The sequence below is a fragment of the Struthio camelus genome, chromosome 4 (genome assembly GCF_040807025.1).
Source record: "Struthio camelus isolate bStrCam1 chromosome 4, bStrCam1.hap1, whole genome shotgun sequence".
Classification (NCBI taxonomy): Eukaryota; Metazoa; Chordata; class Aves; order Struthioniformes; family Struthionidae; genus Struthio; species Struthio camelus.
In genome coordinates, this window is record NC_090945.1 from 19227246 (window position 1) to 19247103 (window position 19858).

Consider the following 19858-nt stretch of genomic DNA (forward strand, 5'->3'; position numbering starts at 1 on the left):
ATGCAGCTTTATGAACTGCATTCATGGTTCTGGGATCAGGTTTCTGTAGCCAATGTTTAGACTTGATAAATATCATGCTTCCACCAACGCGCAGACAGATCTAAAGCTAGTAGATTGTATGAAGGAAAAATACACATCTGTGACAGTTTTAGAAGGTTATTGTCTGTAAGTACCTGATGGGATGGGAGGGGGTTGGGGAGGAAGCAAGGTGTTAGTCTTGCTGTGGATAGTGCTAGATAAAGGAGGAGATGTGGCAGTATCTTTCATACCATACAGCTTGGACTCTTTGGAAAGGGTTCTTGGCAAAGAGGATCCTCGAGAAGTATTTGGCGATTCAGTCTTTAAAGTCTTAGAGTTGTAGTGCAACTGAAAGCAAATAAAAATCAATTTACTTCACAAAAATAGCTCAATTTCTGCACAGCTGTTGTGTCACTCTTTCCCTTCTACTTTTTTTTGCATCATTTACAAAAATATCATTGTAAGGGATGTTATATTCCAATCACGTTCTAGATTTAGTTGCAGCATAGGAACATCTAATCTTTATCTTCATACAAAAGATAAATTAATGCTCTATCAGATGAGCAATTAAAAGAAAAAAAAAAAAGAAAGTGAGCAACAGAGGAAATGAACTATTTAAGAACATGGGTTATTCACTGCCTAAAGTTTGCAACTCCTCTCTTTGATACTAACACATCCTGTGACACTAACTATTTGTTCCTGACCCTCTATAGCTTTCTTTCTGCCTTACTGCATCGTGAAAATATTCCACTACTAAAATGCAAAAACATTTCTGTTAAGCTCCTTTCTTACTAGGACACAAAACCAATGATTTAAAAAAAAGGGAGAGTGGGGGACTGTACAGTCTGAAGATGTTTGAGAGAAAGTTTTCTAAGGAAAGAGGATTTTTGGGAAGAATTTTTTGATTCTGACTGCTAGAATAAATATTACGCATCAAGCTACAGAAAGAGAGCTTTACATATTATGCTGGACAACTACTAAGCTGCACTTCTATCTAGTTACAGATACTGAACAGAACTACCTGTAAGAGAACAAAATATCCAAAAGAAAAACAACTAATTTCAATCACCAAAACGTTAATGGAACTGATTTCTTTACATTACGTAATATCACATACGTTGTTTGTTACAGAGCATCATTTGAATAGCACTGTTTTTTATGGGTACATACAGGGCTTAGGGGTTTTTTTTTTTGCTTTGTTTTTTTCCTTAAGAAAATGAGAGGAAAAGCAGGTAAGCTGAAAATCTCCAACAGTTTTCAACAGAGCGTTACAGAATCATTATTCCTATTTCAGCCATATTTACAGAACTGAGAAGATTTTGCTAAGGTACACTGTATATATTAACTCGCACACATATACGGGCACACACTTGCACATAACAACGTAGCTGATTTGAAATCATATTTGAGCAGCGAGAAAGTGTTTCCCTGTCCAATTATACATTACTTTTACCTTTACATCCACCCCAGGAATATAAAACACTGTTGTTTCCACATCACTAGATTTTGTCTGTAGAGATGATGGCACTTTCTTGCCAGCAAGTAAGTGAGTAGTAGACGCATAATTCGTTTGAAATTTCTTCTTTTTTGAAGGAGACTCCTGATCTAAACTTCTGGAACTCCGATCATAACTCCTAGAATAAATAAATTACATGTTACTACTACCTACTTAATACTTTTATTAAAAGTACTTTGTCTGATGTTAAAAAACTGAAAGATAAATAAGAAACAAACTTGTAATAGCAGCTACATAAGGATTGCAATCTCTGCTTTATTCTTTGCTTCTGTGACCTGCACTCCCTTTCTCTCTGCCCACTCTGGTTTTGCTAAAGCTTATTTTGTGATTATTTCAAAGAGTAAATTCTACAAAATTATTTTTCAGTCATTAGGCGAAAAACCCTTCATAGCGCTCTACCATTACAGTCAAGTTCACCCAAAGTGTCTGACTTGTTATCTGTGAACAATTCCTTGATGTACAGATATTTATTGATTTTCTTTCTCTGCTCTAAAGCCTGCTTTCCTATAAATTCCTGAGATTCTCCTTCCTGGTCTATCAAATCTTAGATAAAAGAAGTGTCATAGGAAGACAGAAACCAATCGCTTCCTAATTACAGATCTCCTTCATATACCTCTCAGCATGAAAAAGTATTTCTCAATTGCTCCTAGTTCTTAAAATTAAAGTTAAAACAAGCAAATCTCATTTTCTCATACTAATTAAGAAATATCCTTACTGACAAATAACAAGTTTCTTAAAGTTTGCAATATCATTAACATCGTATCAGACTACAAACCATTAATATAAAGCTGACATTACATGCTCAACCACATAACATAGAAAAGATTTAAAAAAATGAGGATGAGATCAAACCTCGTTAAGATCAGGAGTAAAGCTCTTACATAATTTCAGGAAAAAAAAGGATAAAATATGGATAAAAATATAAATACAGGATAAAGAAATAAAAACAGGATAAAACATGCTTTCAGAAACATCAACAGAAGAGAGGCATACGTGAATTCTTCCTATCCAAGTGCAACCCCCCTGTGCCGTACTCAACCATAACAATTATAACTGGTGGCGTTGTCACAAAATAGTGGTAAATTGGGAATAATGTGATGCTAGCAAACTAATTTACACATTATCTGTGCTTTCAAACAGGTCCGTGCATAAGAATCATTAATTATTGTGCATATTACGGTAGTAACTTAAGTGACAGAAATATCAGGGTTAAGGCTAAAGAAGAATAAAACACTGATACCCTATTCTCCACAAGGCACCTGCCTAATAAGTTTGTTACCTTCGTAAACTAATGTCATCGTGTTCTTGCTGAAGCGTTGTAGGGTGCAGTACACACTTTCCACAATCAATTTCAACCCTGATATCAAGTTCAAAGTCAATATTTCTCTCTGTGGTAGTGCCAGTCACGCTTCTGTTGGTAGGCGTTGTTGGCCAGCGTTCAGTGAACAGTTGGTGGACTGCAGCAAAGCCTGTTGCTTTCTTCCGAGAGGTACTTCTGCAGAGGAGGCACAATTGCGACTAGATGTTAGCATGGAATTCATCCGAACAGACAGTAGGAGGTATTGTTAGACTATGCTCACACTCAGTATAAAACATTTTAAGAAGTTTTCTGGGAAAGGCCCTATCGGACATACAGCAATATATTGATCCATGTTTCATTAACATATCACTAAGTATCTTCTTTGGTCATTTCTACAGAAATCTAACCCTATTAAGAACTAAGCCTTCCTTGGTTTAAATTCTCAGTCAAGCAAAAGATATGAAAATACACATATAATCATTTTATTCGTAACCTATGTGTCCTCCACATACACACTGCAGGCAAAAATCAATCCTTCATCAGTAATAACAGCTTTCATAGGCTTAAAGGCAGTATTTCAAGGGTATCTTCTTAATTTACATGTTCTTCATTGGGACCATTACTTACGATGGTTTCCTATAAAAATAAGTCCTCTCTCTTTCATGGTCATCCTCCTTCTCAGAGTCTTCACTGCTTGACGATAAGCTGTCATCCCGACGTCCTTCTTCGGGCTGGAAGGGAATGCCGGGTGAGAAGACTACTGGAGTTTTGGGTGAACCGAATACCGAGCATGAGCCTTCACTAGTAGATGAGTAACGGGAGGGACCATCAATAGTTACAGACAAAAGGTCCATTTCTGTCTCCTCTGGAAACTGATTGCAAAAAAACAAAAAGATATTACATTTCCACAGATATTGCTTCCATCAAGAATGTATTAGATAGCTCTGGAAAAGGAGGGGAGGAGAAAGAGTTCCTCAATAGAAATTACAAGATGAATTACGAAAAAGACAAAGAAATGAAAGCTTACTGGGGAGACGTTGCCCCTGCCTAGTGACTGATCTGAATTTGTTAGCTAAATATCATGCTCTGATCAATTCACACCTCCAGAAGGAAGAGGAACATATCATTTAAATTTTTAAAAGATGTTTTGAAAGAAAAGAACAGGAGATAGCAAAAATCATCATGAGCCTTGTAAAGGAGGGAAATACCCAGCAGTGTTAGTGAGGTGTGCATGCAGAACGCTAACACAGAATGTACAGTATCGTTTTAAATACCGGACTGCGCTCTTGGACAAAGTGTGGGACAAAAGTGCTTTACAGGCCAAATTTCCAAAAGGGACCTCCTATTTCTCATGCAAGTCATACCACAGGCATCACATAAGCCCCTCTGGAGCACTGACATCGTTGTTATGCCAGTGAAAAATATCTAAAAATGTTAGGTTAACACCAGCACTATTCTAAGCAGTATTACTACATAGCAGCTGTCTGCAAATTCAAATTAGAGATGTGTTAAAATTTATTTAAGAACTAGTGTTGTAATTTTTTTTTTTTTAATTCAACACCTGACACTTAACATTATTTGATAACATTTTGCTAGGCCAACAAACCTTAAGCTAACTGGGCTTATATTTGAGTACAAGGAGGAAAAAAAAAGGTAGTATAGCTTTTATATGCGAAGATCTTTATATATGTAAAGCACGTTTCTAGGCTTCATTTCACCTTCCCTCTCAGAAATGAGAATTTGTGTCCTAGAAGGGTGAGTCGGAAGGGAGAAAGGTAGGTTATCCAAGAAGTGTTTTTTTTTTTTTTTTTTTTTAAGAAAAACTTTTGTTACTATTCCTAAAACAAGCTTTTTAAAGCATTTAAAAGAATCAATTTGTTCTCTGTGTATTAAATTTGGACACATTCTCTGCTCTGTATCATCTGAAAATGTCTTACTCTGCATTAGGTACAGGAACTCCAACAGAAAAAGCTTCGAGATGTCCTCCCACCTAGTAATTATTTTGTACTGCTGTCGATGCCAACAGTCTTGGAACACAATGTGACAGATGGAGACACCTGCACATGCACCGAAGTCCTGCTCTAAATTGTGCTCAAGACAGGCATCAGTTGAGGCTAGACTTCCGTCATTTTACCTCAGCCTTGATCAGAGTCTTTGTAAATAGAAAAAGAAAATTCCACTAACTTATTTTATGAAACTACTAAGTTTTAGCTCTACGTAAAAATGCACACACTCTGGGGAGTCCATCAATAGCCTATCACATTCCTCTGCTTACTTTACTGATTTAAATGTAAGTATTCTCAAATTTGATATACATTCTGTGTAGCTGAGTGCAAAAAGAGATGAAACACTGAAAAGAAGCTCCCTGTGAGACAAATTAGTTCTCTGGCAAAGAGTATTCATTTGTTTCTTCTCAGAAATACCTGAAAAGACCCTTCCCCTGGACAGCTGGATTGTTGTGCAATCCCCAAAACTGTTTTATTCAACTTAGTTAAAAGTGAAAAGAAAAATACAAATTAAAACAATTATAGCAACTTCAGCTATGCAAAAAAACACACAATAATGACATTTTTTGAAATGGAAAAACATTGCAACTGAACCAAAAAAGACTCAATTGTTTTTAAACACATAAAGGGATATACTTGTAGGACTACAGTAAACTGCCCCATTTCCAAAACTCCAAATATATTTTAATGCAAAAAGTACTAAAAAACGCCCACAAAAAAACTGTATTACTATTGTATGTGTCAGCCTAGAAAAATACCCCTTTCAAATATTTTCCTTACTCTCTCAATTAATTTCCACCCTAGTATTTCAATTAATTTCCATGTTAAGAAATCAAAACATCTATTTTCTATCAAAACAAGTATATTTTCAAAACATGCCAATATCCTGACATGCACACACACGCACACACGCACGCACACACATTCAAGCAATCCTGGTGTGTCTAGGTATACCTATCTCATGAACTTGTGACCAAACAGCACAAGATACTAATTAGTAGGACATATAAAGTAATTCTTACAGAATCCTGTATGTTAAAGGTCACTCTTGGCCCAGGAGATGCTGCATCGACACGGATATCTGGGAGATCTTCGCTGTCTCCTAGTCGAGAGCTACAAGCAAAAACAATCAAAATATCAAGTTTTAACTACAGCATTTTGTGTCCATGTAAACGTTTAACTACACAAATACATGGCAATCAAAAAAGTGCAGGCAGTGCTCGCCATTTTATCAAGGAAGCAAATATTAAATCAGAATTGAAGCATTTATGGCACATGAAAAGGGAAGAAGAGCGGGAGAAGGAAAGAAGAAAGGGACAGACACATTGCTTGGCCAGTAGTCCAAGCTAGCCAATCTCTGCTTTATTTATTTCCTTATAACTTTCTCAGGCCTAAGTCGATATGCAGTCATTACAGGGAAAAACACCCCCCCCCCCCAATATATGACTTGCCATCTGGGACATAAAGCCAGTTAACAGATAACACAGTCTCAAATGAAAGTGAAAGTAATTACTTGGCATTAGGGAACATACAGATACTGTTTTTCATTCACAACCAAAGTAATCATTAAGTTTTTTAAAACTTAGTGTTTCTTATTCTGCTAGCCATAAGAATAAGTTAGAGAGCAGCACAAAAGCCTAATTGTCTTTCCCATACAATTTCTGGTTCTCTTCAGATAACCTTGTTAAAAGGTAAAATGAAAGTGTTTTTTCATCTGATAGCTCTTGAACTAGAACCTTCATACCTTCAATTCTCACTCTGCTTTAAGCATCAATAATGCTAATTAATGCAAAAGAAATAGTCCCTTTCCAAGGGCAGCTGGAAAAAAAAAATCACTTTTGAGAACTTTATTTAAAGCCCTTTTTTCAGTGGAATACCTATTTTCTGCTGTTTTCACATCTGGGTTATTTATAAGTTGCGTTTCACTTCTACATAAGTATTCATGTTTGAAACAAATTCCTTTTAAGAACTGCCATTCTCAGAATAAAATGCAAAAATTCCAACACTCCTCTCCACCTTTTTATTTTAAATTTTTCTATATTTAATACACAACAATGCAGCAAGTTTTTTTTATTTCAAACTGTGAACACTTCACTTTTATCTACAGGACCAATAGGCTCACAAACACATATTCTAAAATCAGAGTAAATGCTTTACAAGAAGGTGTCATTATACAACAGCAGGTTGTTCAGCAGCCATTAAATGACGAAACAAAAGCCAATACAAGAACGGGGATTAAAAGGAAATTATAATCCATAAACTAAAAGAACTCTGCTTCCTTCCCTTCATTACAACATCTCTTTTAAAATACGATTGATAATCAAGCATAGAAACCAAAAGAATTACACTGCACCATTTTTACTTATACACTACAAGTCTGAGTATGTCTTGAAAGCAAGATCCTATAAAAAGCCCTAAGTTTCTGTAGGAGAAGAAACTTTCTCCTCAGCTGACATGCTACTAGAGTCTGCCAAAAAAAGGTGTTTCAAAACATTCAGAACATTCCTGTCTTCTGAATGGAGTTTCTCCTGTCCAACCCAACCACATACAGCTGCTGCCCACAGCAAAGGAACTTCCGCAACTCAAATCCAAGGTTTCCTCTGTTACATGCCGTTATTGCTTTCATGGATGTCAGATGCCCAGAAGTTTACCTTGTTCTGTCCATTCTCTTCAGAGGTGGTCTTCCTGATGCTGAAATGCTCTTAGATCGGCTGTAGCTGGGCTTGTAGCCAAGACCCCATTTGTCTTTCAAGGAAGCAGCCTAAAATAAAGAAAGAAGATTTAAATGAAACACTGAGGTTAGTGTATAATGAAAAAAAGAGAGTCTGGCAAGCTGCAGTCTTACTGTACACAGGGATACCAGTAAAGTAAAAAGATACATTTGTTTCACAGTGGTTCAAGTGCTTCTCTTCATTAACATTTGCCAACATCTTCATTTTGCCTCTGGCTACACAGCTTCACCTTTTGCACTTGCTGGAATTGATAAAGCGCTGGTGCCAGGAGAGAAGCATGCCTAAAGCCAACGATCCAACTACTTAGGCACGTATCCTTCCTATCTACCATAATGGGAATAGGAGAACACGAGCTAGAATGGGAACATCTGAGAAAGAGCTGCAAACAAATTATTACTTGGAAGATTTTTGTTTTTACAAAGCATCATACTTGGAGCTCGGGCACGCCTCAAACTGCAAACTGTGCTTTGCCAGGCTGGGCACACGTGCCAAGCGGGACACAACAGATAGCTACCATTTGCCCAGACAAATAACATGCTTGCCCCTGCATTTGCATTCATCAGTCCAATAAAGAGCCATTTTAAAATCTGCTAACAGTAAAGATTAACCTACACATCTCCATATATACATTTTCTGAGTTTTCCCTTTGAATGTGTAAATTAAAATCCATTTATGATATAGTGGCTGTGAAATTTCGTTTTTCCTATCGCTATTATTATAAGAGGAAAAAAAGTCTTCTTCTCCTTATAAAGCTAAATGGGTAACTGAAATATTTGATACTCTGAACCTTTCTTTTTTCATGTCTACCATTTCTCTTGCATTAATTGACAGAAGAGAAATATGCAATTCAAGTGCTTTTTTTGTGTGTTTATTTTTTTAAAATAATTTAATACTGCTTACCCTCATGCTGGATCGACGAAGCTTTTTACGAACATCTCGGCGGATATCATTCACAGCTACTGACTCCAGTTGTTGATACCGCTGAATTTCTTGATTTATAGTTCCTTCACTTGCACCTAATTTTCTGGGGATAAATTACAGTTGAGCACCTTACAAGTAGATAACTATTTCACACCTTTTCACTCACTATTTTCACAATTTCAAAATCTCTGCATTAAACTGATATTCTGTAAAACATCCTAGTTTCTCTTTTTTTTCAGTGGTTACTTATCACCAGCGCCACCTTTTCCAAATACAGCTGCAGAAGATCTGTTCTTGTTTCCTTATACAACTTTCTGTCAGGTATAATATTTTGTCCTTTAAGAGGACTCTTTGATTTTAAGGTTATCATCTCCAAATCACTTCACAGAGCAAATACAAGACATGCCCTTACATTGTCATGTACGGAGACCCCAAAAAGTCTTGCTATGATGATAACTATGGTGGAGAACAAGAACGGCTAGTGGAGCAACTCTCGTATTTCAAAAAGCCCTACCTGTAACAACTACAATACTTAAGGACTTCCTGTGCACTTTCAATCACACGACATAGTTATTTTAAGTAAACACAAACAAAATGGGTAAATCAGAGAATCATCAGCAAGTTGAAGAAAGATCCTCCTGCGTCAGTTCAACAGTCATGTCACACAAATGACAAGATTACACCCCGCAGAAATAACAGAGTTTTGTAAATTATTTAGTGATGATAAATATCAGCTATTTTGAAAGAATCAGGGTTTATTAAGGCACTAACACACTGAGAAGAGAAAGGCACAAAATCTAATTTTGATTCGTGTATTCACATTAAAAGAAACACTTAACTTAAGACCCAAAGTTCAGATATAATTGTCCTTTGACTGCTGATAGCAATTTTATTCCAAGTTCAAGCACTAAAACATGCCTCCTCCATATTATTTAACACATAATTACCAAGGTCTATATTATTATCCCAGACATATGCATTTATAGTAAAAGTGCCTTAGGGAAACCAAAACAAGAAAAACCACACACTCTGCTAAAAATGATTAATATAATTTACATTCTCCTCTTGCTGTGAGCATTATCAGATAAACTTCTTTCTTCAGGGTTTTATCATGTACAGTACATGAGTTTTAATTTTAAAATGCCATCATGAAAGATGCAAAAATAGTCAATTTAAATAAGTTTATTCTTCTTTCAGTGAACAAGACCTTATTAAGTAATATATTTTATTAATCACTGTGATAAAATCAGATGTAACTACAGTTTGGGATTGGTAAAAAAAAAACAAACAAACAAAAAAAAAAAATGATGATGCTCAGCCACTGTAATGCAGAACCAGAAGGAAAACAGACTAACATGACACCTGGGGAAGAATTTGAGAAATTTAAGAGAGAACTTGCTCATCCAATTTTTTCTTAAGGAATCGTCAAGGACAATTTTTTAAAACAAAACAATAATTCCCACTTGACTATCACAAATGCTGCAAGATATGTCATAAGAAAAGGTGTGTGTAGCGGGGGAACACCACTCAGGTGCAGTTTTGTTATTTCTAAACTCTATGCAAGTTAAAGCAGAACCATATAAAGGAAAGCCCAACTTACTTTAAATCATCAATTACTTTAGCTTGCTCATTGAGTTCTCTAATATCAACTAAACGTTTCACAAATTTTCTTCCTCGCTGCTCTCCAGTTTGGACACTAGAGGCTCCCTGCCGTCGGTGATCAACAATCTCCTATTTAAAATAAACATTTAATTAATGTCCTCATCAAAAATTGGACATGAGTATCATTTCACAATAGGCAAATTGAATTTCACACCTCAAAATTTGGAATATTGCATGCAAAAAAAAAAAAAAATCAGTTTCCACTCAAAAGGCAGCTGATTGGAATTTTTCCAGTGATCCAAATCCCATCATTCAGTTAGACACACTTTAACTGCTACATACATGTCCCCATGAGCAGGATCTGCCTGCTTTCATATGTGATCTGCTAGACTGAGGAGAGTCACACTTCGCTGACCCCAAAAGATATTCTACAGGAACAGAGTATCGATGATTTGGGGGGCTCAAACCCAGCAGGTGATTTACAATCCGCTGCCCAAATGTTAGCTTGCGTGCATCTCCACATAATGAACCTCCACCTGATTTCTAAACAACAAATATGAACGTTAGCGTTCTGGAATGAAGTTTTCACTATGGCAGGCAAGAGAAATTTAAGACAGCCATTAAAGAATATCCATTAAAAGGGTTTTACATGAAACCAAAAAGCAAGGTTAACAGCATATTGGGCAGTAGTATCAAAAATAAAGTTTTTCTAATTGGCCTATCATGCTGCATCACTTCTTCTCCTGTTTAAAAAAAAAAAAAAAACAACACATCTACAGCTACAGTGTTTGCGAAGCAGATACCTGAAATTAGGTGCTATATATTTTCACAGATCCAAATCCGTAGCATCACATAAGACCAGTAGAAATACAAACTATGATTTCTTGCTTTTTAACTCCAGATTTCAAAAACAAACACACAAACTGTTTTGATTTGTTACATGAGTTATGAGAGCTACAGGTGTAGACATTAGCATGCTGGATGCAAAAACTCAAGGCTAAGACCCTTCCATTTGACGGAAAACTCTGTCAAGCCGTTTCTAATTAACGGCACTTATTTTGGTTGATTCACTTACTGCATGTATAGTGGGAGACATAGTGTCAACTTCGTCCTCATCCGACAAGTCAGCTATGTTTACAGAGTTGAGGTCAGCAATATCATCAATATCTTCTTCTCCTGTCAGCGTTGTTAGAGTGTTGCCTAAAGCATTCAGTCTTTTCCCAATGTTTGGATCCATGTGGACATCAATACCACACATCTTCCATAACACATTGAGTGTCCAGGTTCCAGCACTACTACTTTCTGGATTAAAATAAACAACCAAACATAAAAAATCCCACACACTTTAACAGTTTTTCCTCTTTTAAAGAATTCCCACACTGAGTTTCGCATTAGTCTGCCAAGACCGTGTTTATCAGTTATGAACGACTGTCTTCTCCATCCATTTGGGAAGAACTTTGAGGAGAACATTTTCCACAACTGAAATGACCTGTAGAAGTATTTCACAGGTACTAAGTTATGTGTCTTTCGCAAGTGATGCATACAAACAAACATAATGAAAATAAAATGCCTTGAGCGAAGCTGATCACCAGGAAGCAGCTCAGGCTTCAGTTCTCACAACTGTGGTTCTCACAACTGTACAGCACTCCAGCAAAGGGTTTCTAACAGCAGGGAACTTAAAGCATGACCATCTGGGTGAGGAAATGCTGACCTATTTAGAGATCAAGTCTTGAATAAAAACGCCGGAAGACGTCATAATATATGGTATAAATAACATGACTGCTGAATACTAGGTCTTCCCAGAATTTTTCTAATGAGTGACACTTCAGCATCAAAATACAGAACTTGGGTTAACAGAACACCACCACATACTATTTTTTCCCCTAAATGGGTTCCTCCTGTTTTTCCACATTCACAATACCGCCTGAGGCAAACTTTAGTTGCAACATGTTCCAATTTTCATGTCTTCCAACACAGAAAAACAAGTAAGTGGCGATAACTAGCAAAACTATGGGGCTAGGAGACATCACAGATGCAACATTTGGGCAGACAGATAGGAAGAACCAAGCAGCAGGTATGAGGACTGAGAAAGACCGTTCCAGGTAGTTTTGAGGCTTTTGAACAAAGGCAGAACTCTGCAGAAGAGGCTGGGAAGAGAGGGAGTGAAAAAGAGTGCTCTCTGGAAGAGAGGAAGGAGGAATGAAGCTCAGGATGCAAAGTCTCAGCACCATAAGCATTGGGGGATTTGGCAGTCTTCAGGGGAAGGAAGCACGAGGAGAACATTACTGTTAGGAAGAACTAGTCCTCAACCAAGGAAGCTGGCTGGGGAACATACAGATATACGTGCACTGTGTGTTTCCCAGCAGGTAAAAATCTACAACCTGTGCTGCTGGTAGGACTCAAAACCTGGCATAGTTTGAAAAGATGAAGCAGATAAAAATCACAGAGCAGTTTTACAAGGAAGGCAAAGTACATTTAAAGAAAAAATCCAATTAAATTTATGACACTTATCACAAGATTAAACCTGAGCATCAATTTCCACGTTTTATGAACGCTCCACTTATACAGCAATTGAATTATAAAAAAGTATATTACCTGCTGCAGCTTGTCCTGTTGTCCTAGAACATACTTCATATGTTCCGTCTGGCACAACACCTGCATATGAAACACACACACTAGTTAGGCACAAAGAGTCAAAGTTACTGTAGATCAACCTTCAACTTTCACCTCAGTTTCTTGCCCTATAAAAATAAAGCATGAGAGGTGCTGGAATGGAGTTGCGTTTTTTTTTTTTTTTTATTCTTATCAAATAATTTTATTCTTATTTGTTAATGGGAATTTACTTGGTAACATCCAAGTTGCTATAAACTTACAATTTTACATAAATTCTAGAATTTTCATCGTAATGTAAATGAAAATAACCTATATTTAACTACTAAAAACTTACTGGGATCTTACGAAGTTATATAAAAGCAACATACTCAACTCTTTCAATATCTCTTAGAACAGAAAGTAGAGAAATGCTTATAAGCAGACATGCAATGAAATCCTTAACAAAGGAAAATAACATTTAGCAGTAATACAACCTTTTAGGTTCACATTATTTTGCTTTCAAAAGGCCAAAGCCTCCTCTATCTTTTGGGGAAATTTTCAGCAGTTTTGAAAGTACAGGAAAGTGTAAGAGGGGATTCATGTCTGAAACACTCTTGTCCAGCAAAAAAATCACATACACTTACATGCATTCATGACTAGATCTCCTCGTATTTCTGGTTTCCAATCATCCCAACTTGTCTCAAAGCCATCAGCAAAGCGGATACAAAAGTTTTTAAAATGACCTTTGCTAACTAAAGACTCTGAAGAGCAGGCAGTGATTAATGTACTTTCAATGGTCAGGACTAAAGCAGAGCCAGTGTCGAGATCTGCAGTGTGGTTAGACTGGAAAGTAAAGTCATAGAGAGAATTTACTGGTGATTGCAAAGTCAAGGTGATTTCATACATGCTTTAAAAACTGCTTATCTTTCCCGCTGCTATTGAGAAAACTCATCCTCTCCATGTCTCTTCTTGTACCTTGTATCTTTCGTACAGAGAATTTCAAAAGCATCACATCTGTCCATACAATGTCCTGGACTGTTTTTTACTAGTACATGCAACACCTACACTGCAAAGATATTATGGCATGAGGAGTCAAGCTTATCTGGAAAAGGAAAGAAAATCCATGTTTGATCATGAACTATATGATCAAGCCCTATGATGCCATAGGCCACAGAACATGAGCTCAGGACTTGATTCTTCTCTCCAAAAGGGATTGCCCAGAAGATGCACAGCGGATTGAACAATGCCAAAAAGTTGTTTTTAAGTTATAGGTGATTTTTTGTACTTATTTTCATGTGTACAGTAATGCAGAGTCTTAAAAACACATACTGACTGCCTTTTGTATACAAAGCCCTGTAATTTTGTGCACTTGCAAGAAAGGCCAGACATTCTGTTTATAAAGCTGGACTTCTTTCGATCCAGCATAAAAACTGTAAATATACTATTCTATACACAGCTTTGTTATGATTTCATAAATAAAAGTTTCACTTATTCTTAATAATTTACTGTCATTTGTAACATAAAAGCATAAAATGCCATCTACTTTTTCCATAGCTGCCAGATACAAGATTCAATATCCAAACGTTATGTCTTATGACTTTTATGTTATCGTCCTCATTACTCCTTTACATTTCTATATACTATGACTATTTCCTTCTGCATTCCTAAAATTATTCATTCCTGTTCTGGAATTATTCTCCATTAGCAATATTCCAAATTTCATATATTCTCTGCGTGAACAGTCTCTGAAACCAAGGTTTTCTCTCAAAGCCCTCTAATATTACCCATTTTAATAATGCTCCACTACCCTCATTGTATTTTTTGAAGTGCTGTCAATCGGCAACGTAGTATTTTCAGTTTTGTCCTAAGAGGTGCAGATCACACCTTCACCTTATATATGAAGGGACAGACATAACTGCAATCATTTGCAAGGAAGGAACGATAGAGGAACAGAAGAAACATAGGTCTGTACAGAATTGTTCCCTAACAGAAGGGATGCACAGCTGCTCCAAGAAAGCTAGGACCACTGATTTGGTTCTTTTCCTTATACCTGAAGAAAGGATCAATATGCAGAGTTAAACCTCAAATTGGGGAATGTCTTGGGGATCGTGCTGCACTGGGTGCCAAGAAACTCAGAGAGCTGCACAAATCAGAGAAAGAGAAGCTGCAGGGACACAGAGCGGGGCCACCCTTTGGAAGCGTTACTGTGCCACTTATCATTAAACTTAGGACCAGAAGGGATTCCAAGAATACAAAACACATTCCCTTCCAGAACAAGCTGCACTAATTCACTGCACAATGCACTGTGTAGACATTACTTTAAAACAGTGACTTACTTTTTGTCAATAACTGCATTTTAGCTCTCTTTCTATAACCAAGTGAAAATAAAAATATGTATATTTTTCAAACAGTTTAGTAAATCATACTCTCATTCCCTGCTTTGATTAAATAAAAACACAGAAAACTATGTTAAAGCCAATAGCTTCAGAGTTTTCCTTTTTCTATTTAAAAGCACATGAAAAATAAAGGATTAATTGGAATTTCTGATGGCAGGTTTCAAGAAAATGTTACACCTGAAACACATCCAAGGACTTCCCAATGTATTGAGCTCACATGTGGTGTAAAAAAGAAACCATCACATTGTCTCATATTGGGCACACCAACTGAAACATGCGTGACCCCATCCTTTCATAAACAAGAATACCGTTTCCATCATAAGCAATGTCACTACTGCAGTATCAGCATGCTATGACTTCTCTGTTAGTATGAGGGTAAATTATTAAGTTCATCTGCATAAAAATCATATACCACATACAAATGGATATTTCAACAGACTACCGTCCTTCACTTTAGACATTTTGATTACCTGAGGTGTGTTTGTGATGGGCAGGCAAATTCCTAAGTCATTGACAGTCAGCTGAAGAAAAAGGGTCCCAAAAGCCTGGGCAGATGTTTGTTGGATTCCAGGCAGCATATCTACTACTTCTTTGGTGGCCATATGAATATCTTTATGCAAAGCCATTCTCTGCTCATTCCAGTTGTCATAAGCAGCCTTATAATTCAGCCAAAATAATACAGCTTTATGAAGAAAAACAGAAGTGCTTAAAAAGAAAACATTCAAAAAGTGCACATGTTCACTGAAATTCAATTTTTCTCATTTTTACTGTTCGCCCATTACTTTCTGGCTGTGCATGTATAACGATGCACACAAGTGCAAAAACATTCAGAGTGCAGAGAACAGCCTCATGCTGCAAGGACCAAGACAGACAAAGCTTGTCCTTTAGTATTTATATTAACACATTAAAATACAGAAAATGATGATGTTCTTAGCATTGCTCATTTATAAAGAGTCACAAAAGCAACTCCCTGTAACCCACCCGAAAACTAATCACCTCAGCAAGTGCAATTCATTGCCAACAGAAATGATCAATTTGTTGGCATGCAGGGAATCTCCTAAATACACTTCTGAACTAGTTTATTCTACCCAACGTTTCTATTTGGCCTGAGAAACTAAGCCTTGAAAAATCAAGCCTTTTTGAAAAAATACATAACTTGGTCAGTATGAAAATAAATTTGTAACAATTGTCTCTCTTTAATACCTCTATCAAAGGCCACAGGCTGAGCAAAAACAATTGGTCTGTTCAGAGTAATAAGCACAGCTTCCCTATCTGATGAACCACTGATTTCTTCCCGGAGAGCATTTCTTAATCCAATTCTTGTCTTAAAATAGGCAACTTGATGGAAGTCTGAGCCAGCTTCTTCATAAACCTTAAAATATATATCAAAAAAAAGGGGGGGAGGGGACAAAAGCGGGAGAGCACAGGAAGGGAAATAAAAATCAAATTACTTACTGAATTTGTCAAAATGTGTAAAATTTACAAGTAGTAGTAAAGACCTGTCCTTTCCCCTTTTTCCTCTTCTCTCCAAAGTTCTTCTGAGAATATTCAATTTCCTTTCATTAAATTCTGATCGCAATGATATATTTTTTACTTTATCATGAAAAGTTAATTAAAATAACTATTTATATATCCAAATCCTTTGTAATGACAGTACATTTACAGGTTCCAAAGTTTGCTTTTTTTTTTTTTTTTTTTTTAGGCAACACAAAATATTCTCATATAATTGTTGATTCCAGGAGACAGTGGGTTTAAGAATCTCAGAGATACAACTGCCAAACTAAAACAGACAAACTAGGTCAAAATGTAGGTCAAGGCAAGTTTGGATCTCACCTAATCTTATTATTTCATGCATGCACCCTAAAAATAATAGCAATAACAATCAAAATTCTGAATTTGGCTCAGTAGCAAAGACAGTACTGTCGCGAAGGGCTAACAAGTTTCAAGATATTAATAGGATGAGGAGGGGGGAAAAATACACAACACTTTATTCTCTCCTCTTTAATATAAGTATACTGGCCCTCATAGGAAAGATTTGCTAACTCTTCCAGAAAGCCGTCCTCAGTCACTTCTGATATTGAAGCGAAAAAATTGATTTTGAACTACTACATAACAATAGATACGAGTACATTCTGAAAGTAAACTTCCACAATTTTATATGCTGCAGAATCCTTAAACTTTTCAAAAACAGAAATAAAAATGAAAAAACCTACAACTCTACACCCACTCCATAGCCAGATCAGAAAAAAAAAAGTGTAAGACAACCTTTTGTTTTGTTCTGTATTTTGCAGTCACCTTCTGGTTATTAACAAAGTCTGAACCACTGCATGCAAAGATGCTGAGCACTAACCTGATGTTTAACGATCTGTCCTAATGCCAGATTTAAATCCACCTGGCATTTACCAAACAGTTTGAGGTAGCTGCTGCTTCCAGGCATTGCTTTGGTTTGTAGTCTGTTTGAGAGCTCAAGTTCTATCAATCCAGTTTCAAACCTCACGGCCCGCATTGAGGGAGTTGTGGCTGTTACTTGAATTCCCTAGCAAATAAAGAAGGTAGAAAGTTATTTACAATCTGGCTCAGAGACATAAAAAGAATTGAGGGGAAAAAAAATCTTCACTTTGCAACAAAAAAAGAGGGTATAATGATTTTTCATATGTTGATGTCACAAAGATATTTTTAAAAGATTACAGGAGCCAAACTTAGGACTGGGGCTTTTTCTTCACGCAGAGAATTCTTGATTCAATTAGCTTTGACATAAAGACCCAAATACTCAGTCATTAACGGCACCTGGAGCAATTGCTCTGTCATCATAAGACTACCTTAAACTGTAGGCTCAATGAGTAGAGAAGAATTTTGGGCTTCTCTCCATCTGTTGTGCCATCGTGTTCATTCCAAAGAGGTATCGGCTGTTCCCCTCCTGTACATATTAAAAGTACACATTCAGAGTTTTAATAAACAAAACATTTGCATACAAATAGATACACAAAGAAAAAGGTGACACTGAATCAAGTCTCATTTCAATCTCGTAGCAGTTTGTTGAAGATTTATAAAAACATGTACAGAAGGCTCAAGGCAGAAGAACTACCTCTAAATTAACTGAAAATTAGTAGTAAACACTTGACCAAGTATTGTGCGAACTGCATGAAAAGAATTGCAATCATATGAGTATTTTCTAATGAGAAGAGAAAATTATATTCTGCAATTATTTTATTATACCATTTGATTATTGCATCCCAACTTACATATCCCTTCATGCCTTAACCTTAAGAAACAACCCTTTCTTAGATTCTCCTCAAGGTTTCATCTATATTAAACGTTAGTTTACCGGAAGAAGTTGTTACTGGAAAAGGATAAGGCTTTAATTCTCTCCATATGTGCAAATTCTTCTAATCAAAGTTATTTGGTGGTAAGAACAGGTGGTTTAAGCAAGAATTTTAAAAAATACAGGATATTGTAATTTTTTAATCACTCCATTTTGTATCAGTGTGTTTGCTTTCTTTCCAAGTACTCTTAAAACTCCCCTCTACTTCTGGCTTTTTTTTCTAAACGTTGTTACCGAGAACCTTGTAACGCTACCTGAGTGTTCTGAGGAACAGACAGATAACTCTTATCTTCCATATACTCTCCATGTGCATGTTATAGGCTATTTTTGCAATGACATTGCACCATGAAGTTTGTAATATGTCTTCCAGTTAAAAAAGAAAAAAAAAAAAGAAAAAAAACTCTCCTCCCATTTATTAAAGGAAGATAGCTTTCTTGAATGAAGCTAAACTTGAGATTGGATTTGCATCTCAGCTACACAAATCAGTGAGAAAACTAATATGAGATTGAAAGTAGACACGTGCTGTGTTCAAGTGAACGCTACCCTCAACTTGTAGACGGAACTATTATGAACTACTCTTGTTCACTAACCAGCTTTGAATCCATAGGCAACTTTATCTTACATAAATGGTTCTTACCCAGTTTTTATATTAGGATAATACACAATCCATGTGTTAGTAGAATGGAAAACATAGTTAGAAAAGCCACTTGAGTACGTTTCACTAATTGGAAAGATCAAGCCATGTAAACTAATTCTGCTGCAAGCCGGAAGGACAAGAGGTTCTTTTGCCCATTCTGCAGTCAGCACCCAAGGCCCTTGGACTGCTGGAGCCCAATCATGTTCCTGCTGAATTACTACAGTACAAAAGGTAGCAGTCACATCTGAAAACACATCAGGCTACTACTTGCAATACGAATGTATAATCTAGAAAAGTAAAAAAGCAGCAACGGTAACAAATTTCACAGAGAAAAACAGGGAAGCGATTGACCTCTAGAGACTGAGAAATGATGCAAAAGAAATCTAATACAGCTTCCCTGTTTTGGCATTTTATGCTCCTCTATAAAAACTACCCTAATAGAATCATGAGAATTGTTGAAAGTTTATTCTTCTCCCAGATGTTCTCTTACTATTTGATGCTGATGTATTTTGCCTGGGACAAATATCACGCTGTTTAAATTTGTTTCCTCCTTCCTATATTTTAGAGATTCTAACTTTTTACATTTTCTCCACTACATCTTTTAACTCTTTTGATCACATCTAATTCAGACCTGCAGATTCCTTTTATATACATTTACTCGTGCATGTACCTGTGTGAGCATACTTGTGCATGTAAACATATGTACACACATGCACATATTCTCCTTTCACTTAATCACTACTTTTTAGTTTCCCTTTTCCTCATGATGTTTCCAACAGTTAATGAATCTTTCTGCTAAAAAGTACCTTCATTTCT

The 19858-nt window shown here is 36.4% G+C and overlaps 1 protein-coding gene across 14 annotated transcripts in view; it reads right to left on the bottom strand.

Moving 5' to 3' along the window:
* The window catches only part of BLTP1 (bridge-like lipid transfer protein family member 1), a 303766-nt gene that overhangs the window by 19115 nt on the left and 264793 nt on the right, over positions 1 to 19858 (bottom strand). For 5 of the 14 annotated variants that reach the window (XM_068941642.1, XM_068941643.1, XM_068941649.1 and 2 more), the window contains 17 exons: positions 17903 to 18000; positions 17434 to 17619; positions 16287 to 16455; positions 15554 to 15765; positions 13332 to 13530; positions 12691 to 12750; positions 11171 to 11397; positions 10438 to 10638; positions 10094 to 10224; positions 8473 to 8596; positions 7492 to 7601; positions 5863 to 5953; positions 5258 to 5320; positions 3462 to 3706; positions 2814 to 3029; positions 1472 to 1652; positions 174 to 366 (listed from right to left, as the gene is read on the bottom strand). In XM_068941642.1, the coding sequence (XP_068797743.1) occupies positions 174 to 366; positions 1472 to 1652; positions 2814 to 3029; positions 3462 to 3706; positions 5258 to 5320; positions 5863 to 5953; positions 7492 to 7601; positions 8473 to 8596; positions 10094 to 10224; positions 10438 to 10638; positions 11171 to 11397; positions 12691 to 12750; positions 13332 to 13530; positions 15554 to 15765; positions 16287 to 16455; positions 17434 to 17619; positions 17903 to 18000 (2706 nt within the window). The remainder of the gene's footprint in view (positions 1 to 173; positions 367 to 1471; positions 1653 to 2813; positions 3030 to 3461; positions 3707 to 5257; positions 5321 to 5862; positions 5954 to 7491; positions 7602 to 8472; positions 8597 to 10093; positions 10225 to 10437; positions 10639 to 11170; positions 11398 to 12690; positions 12751 to 13331; positions 13531 to 15553; positions 15766 to 16286; positions 16456 to 17433; positions 17620 to 17902; positions 18001 to 19858) is intronic. The other 9 variants (XM_068941646.1, XM_068941645.1, XM_068941653.1 and 6 more) reach the window with 7 other exon arrangements.